General features: G+C 35.1%; 1 protein-coding gene across 4 annotated transcripts in view; it reads right to left on the bottom strand.

The window, feature by feature from the left end:
- LRP1 (LDL receptor protein 1) overlaps window positions 1-15,870 on the bottom strand; it is a 527,843-nt gene that overhangs the window by 112,501 nt on the left and 399,472 nt on the right. For all 4 annotated transcript variants that reach the window (XM_081745289.1, XM_081745273.1, XM_081745263.1 and 1 more), the window contains 5 exons: window positions 14,923-15,077; window positions 12,622-12,866; window positions 7,444-7,677; window positions 5,144-5,327; window positions 2,297-2,501 (listed from right to left, as the gene is read on the bottom strand). In XM_081745289.1, the coding sequence (XP_081601415.1) occupies window positions 2,297-2,501; window positions 5,144-5,327; window positions 7,444-7,677; window positions 12,622-12,866; window positions 14,923-15,077 (1,023 nt within the window). The remainder of the gene's footprint in view (window positions 1-2,296; window positions 2,502-5,143; window positions 5,328-7,443; window positions 7,678-12,621; window positions 12,867-14,922; window positions 15,078-15,870) is intronic.

Genomic DNA, 15,870 nt, shown 5'->3' with positions numbered 1-15,870 from the left:
ACTAGATTAAAAATAAGTAAAATCGAACTTCAAACTAGTGAGTGAGGTTACAGTTTCAACTTTATGTAACCATTTTTCTTTTCAATATTTAAAATTCAATTTCAGTTATTCTGTCGGTATAACTGGAACAAAGAATTGAGACTTTGTGGAAGAAACTCTTCCAAATCTTTAACTCTTGTTTTATTTGAATACACTGACTTTGCATGTTTGTACTGGGTATCGGCTGTGTATCTCTGCGGTCAATCTTGGCGTGCAACCCGTTTTCTTTTCTATGTATGATAGGTTCAGGCAATTAACACCATTATTCTTTCAATTTCCTTTGTTACCATAATGCTGAATTTTTAGACTGCTGTATAGAAGTGCTGAGCATCTCCCATTAAAAAAAAACGTCTCGTACAAAATTAGAATGTCTCGTATATGCATCTTAGGAAAGCATCCCACCCCTTTTTCTTTACTTCTAGGTCAAACAACTAAAAGCGCTGAAATACAATTTAATTATTCTAGATGAAAAGTCCAAACACAAATTTTCATATCTATCATCTTAAAAGATACCGAAATATGGATACCTTATCAAACACGCGTCTTATTATTTAAAATAAGTCCATATACTAAATTTTGTATCTCTAACATTCACAGATTGCGACATGTTAATATAGTAACTGCCACCCGTATTTCCCTTCCTTCTTGTCGAATTTTCTCTTCCTCCTTGTCGAATTTTCTCAAATCCTTCCTTAGTGGTACCTTACGTCACAAATTCTACGCTCATTCCAAATTTCAAGTTTCTAGCTTAAGTGGTTTGGTCTGAGTGTTGATCAGTCAGTCACTCAGGACTTCTTTTTATCTATATACAGAGATAATGAGTCATCCACAAAGGATATATTATACATATTATAATTCTGCAGATGTCATGATTTTGGTTTCAAAATGATTTCAGCATTGTTATATGCTTTAAAAAAATCCTTTCGAGTTTATTGGTAAGATTTTTCTTCAGTCGACTTACATTGTGTTATTTAATGAGTTCAGGGGACAGTAAAACTCCAATTATCCGAACTCAGGTCATCCGAATCCCTAAATATTCGGATCGATATTAGGATTTGGATTGGATTTTGAGTTTAGCGTCCCTTTCAGCAGCGAACTATATGAGAAGTGGACCTACTGATTAACGTGGAATCCCAACCACATGAGCTCCCGCCGGGATTCGAACCCGGGTTTCCTACGCCAAAGGCGCGCACGCTAGCCGCTTAGCCACAAGGGAGCTATTGGATCAATATTAGGAAATAAATTGCATTAAAAAAACTTACTGAAATGCGAAATCTATGTATTCTTTCATAAAAATATAATGTTCTTGAAATACTTACTTAAACTTGCGTTACAATTTGTATTTAATTGGAGTTTTCTGTAATTTTTTACTTATTTATAGTAAAAGTGATCTTATTTTCAACATACATTAGACTTATCTTTTTATTAAACGAATGCAATTTAAGAGAATGTTTTATCTCACAACGTGAATTTGTTTCTTATGGTTTCACCAATTATCCGAATTACGTCCAGAATTCATTGCTCTGGAAAATTGAGTCTCAAAGTAATTCAATTCGGTTTAGTCAAGCTGTCAATGCAGTCGAGCAACAGAATATTTTCCAACAAATGTTTATTTATATATTAACATGGTAAACTTCATGGACGAATTCCTAACTATTACAAAAGCTGACTAATGGTTGCCGAAGCGACTGCAACTACTAGTGGGCAACACGAGAAGATAGGAATGATGAAGATGGAAATACGTTTTTCCATATTAAGAAATAGGAGCTCCCTGCCATATGTTCAACGTTACTGGATGCGGTGGCCACGTTCATTGCAACTCTAAATGTAAACTCTCTTTTTCTTTAAGTTTTATTTATTGATTTATTATTATTATTATTATTATTATTATTATTATTATTATTATTATTATTATTATTATTATTATTATTATTATTATAGATTATGCGCTGAAGAGCAAGAACTTATTTTTATTGAAACACTACTTTACTACTTAAAAACATTCTTTGCTGTTTAAAGACACGTGGTTGTATAAACATGCAACCTATAAGCACCAGCCATCCTTGGCATTCGCTACTTTACAGGATTCTAAAATATCAAACGAATTTTCTTAGACATGTATTTACCTTATCTTACTTCTGAGAATAACCATTTCAGGAGTAAGGGTGGCTTGCTGCTTACTGACAAACAAGTATAATACAATGTATTAGACCCAGTATTTCTTAAATTTAAAGAAAGAAACATTACTATAACGTACCACTCTGTTAGATCCATCGTATTCACATCGCTCAATCTTATCAATTCTTGCGTCACTCCAATACAATTTTTGTGCCTTATGATCCAACGTTAGAGCATTAGGCATTCGAATTTCCGTTGTGATGATGGATTCCATATCATATCCAGTAACATAAGCTCTCTGAATAGACGGGTGGTGAGAATTCCAGTTTGTCCAATACATTCGCCTGGAAATAACAATATTTTTAGTTGATTAAAAAGATAAATAAATAATATACAGCATTTAAAGGTAAAATCCAAGAACGTTAGTTTTAAAACATCAGACAATAACTTTACAATTTATTACTCTACTGCGTCTTTTGTTATTATATGATCACGGAAATTAAATTCATTTTAATATTATTCAATTTTATGTATGTAGGTGGGAATCTCAAAGTTGCAGTTGTTACACAAATCTTTTCCCAAACATACACGAAGTTTCTTTAATACTTTTGAAAGACAAGATAGCGAAATGCACCTTGTTTTAACAGCGCACGATAAAATCACATTTAATGTCTAGTGAGATTGATTACACTAGTAGTGATAATATAGGTAAGAAGAAATCATTTTAAAGAAAAAGAAATGGGCTACACATTAATTAGGCATTTCAAACATGTATAAATCAGAGGTTCAATTTCTCGAATCATTAATATCATAAGAAAATATCATAAGTGCAACACGGCATATGTATTGATATGCAGTCTTTTAAGATAGATTTCAAAGGGACGAAAAATAGCTCCATATATAAGTTTTAAACGTATAATGAATAGGTGTATAAGTATGTAGATTCTACTTTTAGTAGTGGATAATATGGGGATTACATATTTTCAAAATGACTACGATTTTGTTCCCAGATTGGGTCCAATTTAGTCAGTTTATCACTTTTCATGAAGTTTGTAGTTCTTGTCACCCAAGGTTTCTACAATTACAATTACGCAACCAATATCATTATAAATACAAGGCAAATTTCTGTCTCAAAATAATAATAATAATTCAGGCCAAGATTATACGGTATTAGTTGCATCTAAAATATGACTATGACCTCTGTGATATCTTGTGTTCCGTTTGTACTTCGTGGGATCCTCAGATCTGCTTTTAATCTTCATAAAGCAAATTACAGTTCATTTTGAACATATATATTATTGTTATTATGTAATAAGTGCATCCCTTATATTAATTTACATTATTTCATACAAGGAGTCAGGTAATTTATAATTGCTTGTTTTGTCTCCTAGTACACTAGAGAAATTGTACACAACACTGGTCATCGATAAATAGGTTCAGAAGTTGAAAATCTTTTAAAGAAGAACTGGGAAGAGGCTGTTATCGAAATTAGGAGGCGCAAAAATATAGAAGTAGGTAGTAATGGCTTCCTCTATTGGGCAAGATAAAATCTTGTCAAAATGGGCAACAGATAGACTGAATCATCTTCGAAATGGACAAAAGTTGAAGTGTTACTCATGTGCACAAATAAAATTCAGATCGAAATAAGGAAAATTTTGGAAGTAGTGTGTTAATCGAAGAATCAAAGAGGAATTGAATAAACTATTGCGAAGGAATTGATAGAACTATAAACATCGGAAGGGAAAATGTGGTCTAAAGCGAGCTACAACAGAGAGATTCCTTTTGTAAGGAAAGGACTTCAGAACAGGATTAACCTGAAAACAACAAAATTCTGTCGTGCATGAATATAACGCAAAAATTTCATTAAAGAATGTGCGCAGGAATCTATTTAAAAGTGGCTTAAAGGCACGGCGGTCCGGTAGCGAACGAAAATTTATCCCAGCTATGGCGAAAAAGTGGCTTCACTGGGGTAAGTTATATAGAGACTAGACTATTCAACAATGGAGAAAGATAATTAAGTACAGTATATTAATTTTAAGATAAATATATCAAAATAGTAAGTAACACGAAATAACTCGTTGAAAATGCGTATTTTGCAGATAATCCTCTGTTTCTATTTTATTTCACAAATACACAACAAAAAGTATCGCGTACCTTTTCTTAGGTAGTGTTCAGTGATAAAACTATCATTTATACCACCCGTAAAATATCCTACTGAAGTGAAGAACTGGGGGCGTTATTTCAAAATATGGACAAAGCAAAATCTATGTCGTAGAAATATTATATATATATATATGAACAGTGAAAAATATAAGGAGGTCATCAGAGACTGCGTGGTCCAATAATGAATGAGTGATTTCCATCTGGTAATGAAACATTTATGCTAGACGGTGGACTTTGTCATTGATCAAAAACTAATTTCGGTAAATTTCTGTGTTCAATTAACAGGGCAACAGCCCAGACATGAACACTAAAAGCCGGGAAATGGTCCACACATGAACCCTATGGAGTTATTATGGGACATCCTGAGATCAAAATTAAAGTTAAAAGGTTTACGATAAAAATCTAATTGATAAAACACATGCTTACCATTTAGAGAAAGAGCGTTGAATTTTCAATTCTACAGAAAACAAAGATTGAAAGTACGCCAAAAATAAATAAATAAATAAATAAAAATAAATAAATTTAAAAATAAATAAATACATAAAATAAAATAAATTCTTAATTGTAGACAAGCAGTAAGTTATACCAAGTACTGATGTGTAACAGTATTAATAACTGGTCCTATCGCACTTAGATTTAGAGAAAAGCTCAATTTTTCAATAGCTCATTTTGCTAATAATTTATCCACTTCTGTATTATACAATTAATTAACATTTTTTCGCATGAATTTAAGTTTTATGTCGTTAGCACTGACTTTCACTGTGCAAACTGAAGAAATTGACAGCGTAAAAATATAGAACTGGAAATTCATTGTAAAACTTACATATCACAACTGTCCACTGCAATACCTCTGGGTTTGTCATTTTGTCCCAAATGTAGAATCTTTTGTATCGCGCTAGGGGCATCATCTGCAGCCTTTATCTTATTGATTGTTGCATCATTATTACATGTCCAATAGAGCATATCGTTCGCTGAGTCAAATGCAAGACCTTCTACTGAACCTTGATCTGAAATAGAGGAGGCGACTTATAATGTTTTTGAGCATTCATTTAAATACACTGTCATTCGACAAAATTAATTAGAAGATTAAGTACATATTAGAATCGTCATTATGGAGGATTTTTTCTTCCTAGCAATTTCTATAGCTGTTGGGCCTTCTAATTTTATCAAGTGATTGAGTATTCGAATGATTGAGTATACAGTCGACTCCCGAGTATCCGGCTCGCGACTATCCGGTCCAGTTTTCTTTTATCGTAATTAAATGGGAAGGGAAGGCGTTGCATTGGCAACACTACCAAGGCATTGGAAGCGGGCGTCTGCTATGATCCTTCTACGTGTTGTGTGCAAAATACAAGTTGTGACAAGAAAAGAGCAGCGTTTTGCTCATTGTTTCGTCAGTGTGTAATGGACCTCAATACAGTACGCTTGACGCTGTTCCTGATTATAACTATACAGTACGTACAGTACTGTATTCGTAAATTGGTATTGGGTTATGCTTACTTTTTTTTAAGCGTACTACAGTGAAGATTTGAAAATGGGTGATAAACGAAAAAAGTTATAACAGTGAGTTTTGGTATTGGTTGGGCAAAGAAATGAGTGCATAGAACTCCGGCCTATCCGGCTTTTTTGTTAACGGCCTATCCTTTCGCTACATCAGGCTGGATACTCGGGAGTCTACTGTAGTTTCAAAAATTCTCATCTGACTAAAATACTAAATAATAACAAATGGAGGTACAATTTCATGGTAATTTGTACATGATAACTACGTTAATAAAGTACGCGTTTTGCTAATGAAGAAACTCTTATAACATACGGTATCTCTACTAAAAGGCAGCGGCCTTCGGACTACAACCCAGTATTTGTTCTTCCAAAGTGAAAGCAGCAGCTCTGGTCGTCTTGTAATATTTGCACTGTGTATTAGGTAAAAATGCACACAATATTGTGTCTACAAGTAGCTCACACGAAGTGAGTAAATAATTAAACAAAACAATCTCCATGTGATATTACTTCAATATTATTTGAAATATTAAAAGAGTAAATGGCTCATTCGTCAACCCACAGCCAAACATATTGTTCTCAGAAATTTAAATGTGGACACTATACGTCTTTTATAACGTAGACAAAGGTTAAGAATGGGCTTTTAGAAATGCAGACCCAAACGACTTTTTTCTACGTATTGTTAAAAAAGAAACAACAATCACACGTCAATGAAGCTGGACACGTGAAACTCATCACTTAAAAATCTTAATTAAAACTAAGAAAACACGCGGTTAGAAGTTTCCCGAAATACTCCTAAACAAGGAAAAACAAATTCCTCAAAGAACGATGTCCAAAGGGGTGTCAAATTACACTTCCCAAAGTTGGAGGCGATCAAGTCTTCATTAACACCTGAAGCGCCATGTGCGTATATTTTATGCACACTTAGTCTATGGGGGACACGTGCATATATGTTATATACACTCCACGTGTTATTCAACAGACCAGTGAACGATGCTGGTCCCGGAGTAAAACTTCTGATTTTGAGGTTTGCTGCTTAAAGTGTTCACACAAATAAATGTGTGAGTGTCTGGTGAAATCCAACTTCGCGTAGTACCAGAGATCATTTTAAACTTCGATATTTTGATATTTATTTCGAGATTTATCTTCTTTATACTCACCATAATTTTTCGTTCATTTTTTTTTTCTCAGGAATAAAATTATCCATCATTTTGTTTATTTTTATTTTACATCAATTTCTCTGCCACTTTTGATGCTTAGGATAGATCATCTGTATCCATTTTTTTTCTGCTGGAGATATGTTTTATCGATCAGAATAATATAAATATATTTTTCATCTCATTTTAAATTGCATGTAGATTGACTATAAAATCCGTGCTAAGTGCCAAATTGAAAATGTTGAGTAAAGAGCCCAGATTTTACATCAGAACTACTGGCACATAGGCTCACGCGCATTCTTCTGGCGATTACTTTAACTACTTCCACAGTGAATACTAGAGAGCCCGATTTTAACTAAGCAATGTTAAGCATATAGTCCACACTTTGACATTAACCCGTTTATCATTTTAAGCACTTAGCACGGATTTCATTTTCAGTCTACGTATATATATAGTAGAACATACTTACTATCAACGAGTACTTTATGACTGCTGCCATTGAAATGCACACTGTTTATGCTACCTCGTTGAATATCTGAGTAAAATATCTTCTGGCGCTTGTAGTCAAACGATAGACCAATTGCATTTCTCATATATTCCTTAGATTTAATACTTGGGAATGGTGCGTTTGGATTATTTTCGTCGAACATATGGATGCTGTCAATTCTGATGACTCGTGAATACATAAGGAAAGCGTCATAATCTAAAGAAAACAAAAATTAGAATTTTTAGACACAAAACAATAACAAACACTAAAATACTAAATACTATTAACTTTGTGAATACAACTTGACATTTTTACTCAATAATCACTGATCCCCGAAAATCTAGGTACATTATTAAACAATCAACAAACTTCCATTGTCTGTATGATTGCTTCCGTTGCTAACCTTGAATTGGACAAATCGATTACAGAACATATTTCCGTAGCCAAACAAAATTTGACTTTACCCTAAATGACACTGAACTTTTCAGAACGATCAAAATTATTAAGATTTTGAGATAAGTAATTATATGGGTGGGAATATTAACTTCTGTTGGCGATTATACTCACAAGAAGTAAAAGAACACTTCCATGTGTTACGCGTATCTCAAGTTGTTACAATTTTTAAAGACTTTTGTTTACCAAAACTCTTTACCTTGTCCATCTGTCTACAAAAAAACTTCATAAACTACTTGACCAACCATCACAAAATTTGGTGAAACTGTAGAGAGTCAAAAGATACGAACCGAGTTCTTTCTTGGAGCCGATATTCAAACTACAAGCGACAGTGGAAGCGCTGGAAATTAACAATTTCCCGTTTTAACTTTGATCCTTATAAAACAAGAACGGTAATAAATACAGAGATGCTGTTTTCTGTAATCGGTACAGGGTCTCAACAACATTACACCTCCATCCTTAATTTTCTACTAAAACAGAAAGTGATGGAAACCCACCACAACTTCCGTTTCAATATTGAATTAGATGGAACAGAAACAATAACAGACAACGAGAAGCTTTTTTTTTTTTGTGGGGGGGGGGGTCAATTTAGCGCTCTAAGAATAGATACCATCTTCTCTCTTAACCACCTGTTCAAACTGGAAGTGGCAGAAATCCATCACTTCTGGTTTCAATGTTGATCGCCTTAGGATAAAAAACTATAAACAGCGGGAAGTGCTTTTCTGTAATCACTTTAGCGTCCCAAAAATATATTTCATCTCTTTCATAATCTCTCTACTGAACCCGAAAGGGCACAAATCAACTACATCTGACTTTAACGTTGATCGTTAAAAGTGAAAACGGTAACAGCAAGAAGCGGTTATCTAAGCGTCCCAAAAATAATTCATCTCCACCTTAATTTCTCTACTAAAACCTTAGGTGGCAGAAATCAACCACTTTCGATCTTAACTTTGATCGTTAAAGAGTGATAACAGTAATGGATAGTGAGAAGCTATTCTCTACTATTGATTAAGTGTCCAAAGAATATATTCAATTTGAAAATCAACCACTTCCGTTTTTAACGTTGATCGCTATGAATAGAAACGGCAATAAACAAATAGAAGTGTTTCCTTGTAATCGATTAAGTGAAAACAATACATTTTATTTCTATTCTAAGTCTCTACTAAAACCGGAAATGCTAGAAATCCACTACGACTTGTGGTTTCAATATTGACCTACATAGAACAAGAGAGAACCAGTTTTATGGAATCGATTTAGGTTATAAGAATAGGTATTACATTGTCTCTTAACCCCTATTCAAACCGGAAGTGATAGAAATCAAACACTTTCTGTTTTAACATTTATTGTTATAGAGTGAAAACAGCGAGTAGTTTACTGTAATCAATTAAGTGTTCCAAGAATATATTTTATCTCTACTCTAATCTCTCTACTAAACCCAGAAGTGGTATAAATCTATTACAACTCCCGGTTTTATTAATAATGAATAAAATACCACAACATTCAGACCAAACTCCTTCACGTGGTACACACGTGACAATGCTGCTTGTTAAATAACAGCTTTACTATACAGAGCTACTTTTAAGAATTTATCTAACTTATCTTCTTTCTCTCTCTCTCTCTCTCTCTCTCTCTCTCTCTCTCTCTCTCTCTCTCTCTCTCTCTCTCTCTCTCTCTCTCTCTCTCTCTCTCTCTCTCTCTCTCTCTCTCTCTCTCTCTCTCTCTCTCTCTCTCTCTCTCTCTCTCTCTCTCTCTCTCTCTCTCTCTCTCTCTCTCTCTCTCTCTCTCTCTCTCTCTCTCTCTCTCTCTCTCTCTCTCTCTCTCTCTCTCTCTCTCTCTCTCTCTCTCTCTCTCTCTCTCTCTCAAGGATATAATGTGAGAAAAAATCACTTATTTCTTTCATTAACCATTAGGGATTCAACATATAGACAATGAATTGCCCCGAGTATGTGGTCTAAATGGCTCAGCACCGGCCTCAAGAGTAAAGGTTTGACTGCTCACGAGGGACACTGGTACGCGTAGAGGTTAACGCACTGATCCGGTAAGCCGAAGAGCTGGGTTCGAATTTTGGTTTAGTTCAAATTTTCACTCTCTGAGAATTTTATTAAATTCGTGAGATTTTTGCAATTAGACAAATAATGGAAAAACCAAGAAAATTACATGTAGTGTTTATCGACTTGGAAAAAGCTCATGACAAAGTACAAGAGATGTGGAGATGCAGGAGCAGCAGAAGTGTATGAGTGAAGTATATGTGCCTCGCCAAAGATATACATGATGAAACTAGAACAAGAATCAACAGCAGCGTAGATCTCTCGGATTGGACATTTGTCAGGGTAAGATTACATCAAGGATCTTCAATATGTATTCAACCGATTTATGGATGTCCTATCTGAAGATACTACGAGTCACATTTATAATACATCCTATTTTTTTCTCACTAACTAATCACACGAAAACTACGAAACTTGAGTCATTTCTCGACGTAATATCCCTGCAACCGTACACATTTTTCACAATGTCGACGCCATGATTCTATGGCCGCAGCGAACGCTTCTTTAGGAGTATGTTTTGACCACTGGAAAATCAGATGCAATAGCGGCACTGCTAGTGAATGTGCGAACACGGAGAAAGTCTTTCATCGTTGGAAACAGTCAAAAGTCGCTAAGAGCCAGGTCAGGTGAGTAGGGGCATGAGAAATCACTTTGAAGTTGTCAGGAAGAAACAGCTGCGTCACGTTCGCCGGATGCGCTGGTGCGTTTTGGTGGAAGAGCACACGTGCAGCCTTTTCCGGCAGTTTTTTACGCAATGCTGGAAGGAACTTCTTCAAAACCTTTTGGTGTAGGATGCACTCTGTCACCGTAATGTCCTATGGAATGTAATGTGTAAGGGTTACTCCATCGCTGTCCCAGAACATAGCCACTATCATTTTGTCAGCACTGGCGCTTACTCCGATTTATATATATATATATATATATATATATATATATATATATATATATATATATATATATATATATATATATCTCTGTGCGCTTCCATTGAACAGACTGGCGCTTCGTTTCAGGATTGAGGAACGACATCCATATCTCACCCAGTGTCACAATCGATGAAAAGAAAATTCCAATCATGCCATCATCACACGTCAACATTGCCTGACAACATGCACGCGCGTAGCCTTGTGGTCGTCCGTCAACATCCGTGGCACCCACCTGGAGGGTACTTTTAGCATTTTCAGATCTTTATGCAGAATTGTGTGCACAGATTCTTAGGAAATCTTATGGAGGTGATGTGTTCCACACTCATTCGGCGATCCTCCAAAATATCTTTCTCCACTCTTTCAATCACGATGTGCGAGACCGAGATTGTCTTGGTTTGTTGTCACACGACGTTCTACCTTCTTTGAACTGTTGCATCCACGAACGCACATTAGACACATCCACGAGACCATCATCACATGTCTAACTCATCTGGCGATGAATTTCAAGCCGTATCACACCACGCAAATGGAGAAAACGAATGATTACACGCTGTTCTTGTAAGCGTGTTCTGTTCTACTTCTCTGTTCTGTACGTCTGTTCACGTCGCCATTTTACAGTATTATAAGTATCAAAAACAGTCATCACGCTGACTACTGCTACTACAGTTTTATGTGCGGTGTTGCCACCTTTGTCACGCACTGATATCGAGTGCTCGTATATTTTAAAACAAACGGCACGTTTCTATCTGTTACCAGTCCTGAGAAAAAAAATGGAGGTGTTATAACTTGAATGCATCTCATAAAAACTCACCATCTTAGTATATGCTGTTTGCAGATGACTGTCTTATAACCAACAGAGAAGAGATTGAAGACAAATTACAGGAGAGAAAGAAGAGCTCTGGGGAACAGAGGATTAAAAGTCAGAAGGAATAGCAATGAACTTCCACACATGAATATATAAACTTCAGAGATGAGGAGGAAACTACAAATAGAAGAACAGGGCCTAAAGAAAATGAATACATTTGAATACCTAGATTACATTGTGCGAATAAGAATGGGAGTTTAGATGCGGGAGTACAGAACAGAATTAGGATGGGATGAATGAACTGTCAGAAGATCTCTAGTATTCTTTGTGATATAAAGGATAAGAGTTAACGTGAAAAGAAGAGCCTACAAGACTGTAGTCAGACCCGCAACACTATACGAAGCAGAAACAGAGAACCAAGAGACGAAAGACAATAAACTAGATATGGTCGAAATGAAAATGCCCAGATGGATGTGTGGTATTACCAGGTTGGGATAAGATTAGAAATGAAAGCATAAGAGATAGCGTTAAATGACTGAGATCTCGAACAAAGAACAAGAGAGAAAATTACAGTGATATGGTCATGTTCTGAGAAGAAATTATGATTATGTCAGCAAGAGAGTGAGAAGATGAAGTAGAAGGCATAACAGGAAGAAAAAAAATAGTTTGTGTTACTACGGACTTGGAAGATAAGAAGTTAATAGAGGATAACGTTTGAGACCAAGCAAGATGGAAGCGAAGTATCAAAAATGTCGACCGAGAGAGAGTAAGCGAAGAAAGACAGTTAAAAAAAAAAAAAAAAAAGTTTCCTTCATTTACCAAATAATACCTTAGTTTTACTTTATAGTCGCAAGCAAAGTTGTAGCAGAGAAAACTGAGTGATTAAAGCACTTGCAAAAGCTTATTTTGTCTAAATAAGATATTTTACCTTCACATGTATGGCCATCACTTGCTACTTTTCCATGCGCACATGCACAGACAGGATGGGTTCCATTGAATAAACACAGTTCCTGGCATCCACCATTATTTTCTGCACATGGGTTTGTGCCCTTCTGCTTCTCGCGGGAAAACACTTGAATATCCTTCAGAGAATCACCAAGATTCTTTAATAGGTCTGTGTAATTCGATAAGTTGCTTATATTTGCTTGCTTTATACTGCCTTCATTATGCGTTCTGAAAGAAAAAAAATGTTCTGCAGTTTACACAAATCAATATGATTTTCACTGATAAAATACAAGCAGATTTTTAATATTTATTTATTTTAGTAAAGAAAAAAAGAAATGAAAAATAATTTTTGTCTCATTTTTCGCTTGCCTTTAAAGTGTGCAAATTAAATTCAGTTGAGTCACTGGTCATGCGAGTTTGCAGTTGACAACCTGTCCGTGTGTTTTCTCCCGTTTCTGCCCACTTTCTCACTCCACCAATTTGTCCATCGTTATAGACTTACCATTACATTTGTCTCATTTAGCCTACAAAATGCATTACAAATAGAAAGTTTTTTCTCATTTGTTATCTCCTTTCATCACAAGAGCAAGACAAGTAATGAGTAAGACTAGTGAAGTAATGAATAACTTTGGAAAATGAAATGAATTTTTTGAGTTTTACGTCCCACGGGTATGTCGGTTAGAGTAAAGGAGACTGTGATGATGAGTAATGAATGAAATGGTGGAATGAAGAAAGTGGGAGGAAACGGGAGAACCCCGAGGAAACCCACGCACACTGTGTTTGTCTACCACAAAGTTTACTTGGCGGGGGCTAGGATCGACCCCAAGCACCAGAGGCGAACGCTCTAACACTGAGCCACCGCGGCCCCATGAAGAACTTTGATACAGGGTTGAGATTTTACGGACTTACCAAGTCTTTTGAGTTTACTTTTGGTACACAAATTATTCCTTTAAAACTCAGAAATATGATGTGAATTGCGGAGTCCTTACTGATTATTAATGATTATCTCTCTCTCTAAACTTCGAATATATTTTACTCGTGACGGGGATATGAAAAAAAAAATGCAATATTATTAGCTATAAGGAAACAAACTCCAAGAAGAGAACTATATCAATCGATAGAGCTCATTGAGCAGAACAAAATTAGAAAAGTGAGTGTAAATTTCATGTAAACGCTATTTTCGAGAAAAGCTATTTTTCTTTTCATGTAAACTTAAAAATTTGATGACGTACGATAACCATGCCTCTTAGTAAGATGAAACTGATTCTGAAATATACGCTCCTCAAACTTTCCATTACGGAACTTGCAAGACGATACACTACAAAATGAAATCTTCAAGCTTACACGGCATGGTTAATGAGAGTGAGTCCAAAGACGAGAAACTTATCAATCAATAGATACCATTAAGTTGAACAAAATGAAATGTTTAACAGTAAATTTTCATGCGTAGTTTTCGAGAAAGTCGAGAAAAACGAATTTTTATGGCACTGAAACGCATGTCGTTCGTTGTTAATAACCTGACAGTTTTTATTCTTTTGTAAAGACTGTTTACGTATTGACGCACATATTACTTCTAAAACTATATGTACAAAAGAATATACGGGAGCCTATATACATATATAGGCTCCCGTATAACCAAATTTGATGGGAGTGATGATGCTTTGGTGAAACTGAAATAAGGGTTTTCTGATACATAGCACTGTATATTTGCATACAAATTTTAACTGGCAGGTGTCTCTTTACATTTACAGTACAATACAATACAAAATCAAATCTTCAAGCTTTACGTTCCACGGTTATTCCCGCTAGGCTACAGGAGATAGTGATGATGAGAAATGAAGCAAATGGTAGAATGAAGAAAGTGAGAGGAAACGGGAGAACCTCGAGAAAACCCACGGTGTTTGTCCACCACAAAGTTCACTTGGCGCCAGCTGGGATCGAGCCAAGGACCCCATTCACCAGAGGTGAATACTCTACCACTGAGCCACCGCAGTCACTACAATACAGTACAATACATATGTTAAAATAGACGGAGATTGGGAGTACAGTCAACCAATCGTAGCAATGAACTCACTCTTTGACAAATAACTGTTACAGCAAAACAAATACTGTACTCATTGTTTTGTTTTTAAATCAAAGTCGCGTACAACTAAAGGCATTTTCTTGGCAATTCCGATTAAATAGGAAACTTGGTTAAACGGTACTATAATATAACAAAAATTTAAAATTCCATAAATTTTCTAATAAAGAAAATAAAGATAAAATTGTGCCTCCAGCTACTTACATGTCAATCCAATATATCTGATCCTTATACACAGTCAGTGCAAATGGATTATCTAAAAATGCCTTAGAAGATGCCAATGTTTCTCTCTCAGTTCCATCATAATTTATTCTTTCAATGGCGTCTCTTGTTGAATCACACCAATACAGCTTTTGTGTCTACAAAACAAATGACAATGTTAACTACAAAGTGTAGCAAATTATTTTAATACGTAATTAGGTTGAAAAATTGAATTTTAATTTTTTTTTTCAATACATTGAAGTACTTTCGTATGTAGGAATAATTTAACCTTAACTTCTGTCTTCTACATTAACAAACTACATAATGACTGAAAGAAATATATCTGCCATGTGTTTTTCAATTTTAGACCTTGAAGATTACCTTTCAAAATCGAGATAAAAGCTCTAATGAAACGCAAGTTTACTTCCCCCCCTCCCCCAAACACATACGCATAACGTAATTTAATGAAACATAAAATAACGGATGCGAAGGATCAGGGTATAGTAGGTCATATGGAAGCCAAGTGATATTTCTTGCAATTTAAGATGAAACGGAAAAACACTGAATGCAGACAAAAAATCTAGATCTCACTTGGTCTTACTGAAAAGGCTAAAATAATAACTGTGTGACAGTTTTACCAACTAACTAAATATATTAGCTTCATCCGACACTTCAGCCAATATGTTTAGTTAATTGGCTAAACTGTCACACAGTTATTATTTTAAAATAAACGTTGCTTTATTCAGTGATTTGTTTTTCTACTTCAGCAAAGCTAATATGGACCAATTAGTTAAACAATCCTGTAAACAAAAAACTGGCATGATTCTGGCAATCTAAACATACTTAAAATAACCATCATTGATAATGCTTTCCCCTGTAATTGGAGGCAGAAAAGGGTTGAAATCCATTAAGAACTCCTGTATTTCAAAGAAAGTGCTGTATGTTGTAATT

Source organism: Thermobia domestica, chromosome 2, assembly GCF_964235325.1.
Source record: "Thermobia domestica chromosome 2, izTheDome1.hap1.1, whole genome shotgun sequence".
Classification (NCBI taxonomy): domain Eukaryota; kingdom Metazoa; phylum Arthropoda; class Insecta; order Zygentoma; family Lepismatidae; genus Thermobia; species Thermobia domestica.
Note: the sequence above shows the minus strand (reverse complement) of the source record. Positions and strands in the feature narration are given on the sequence as shown.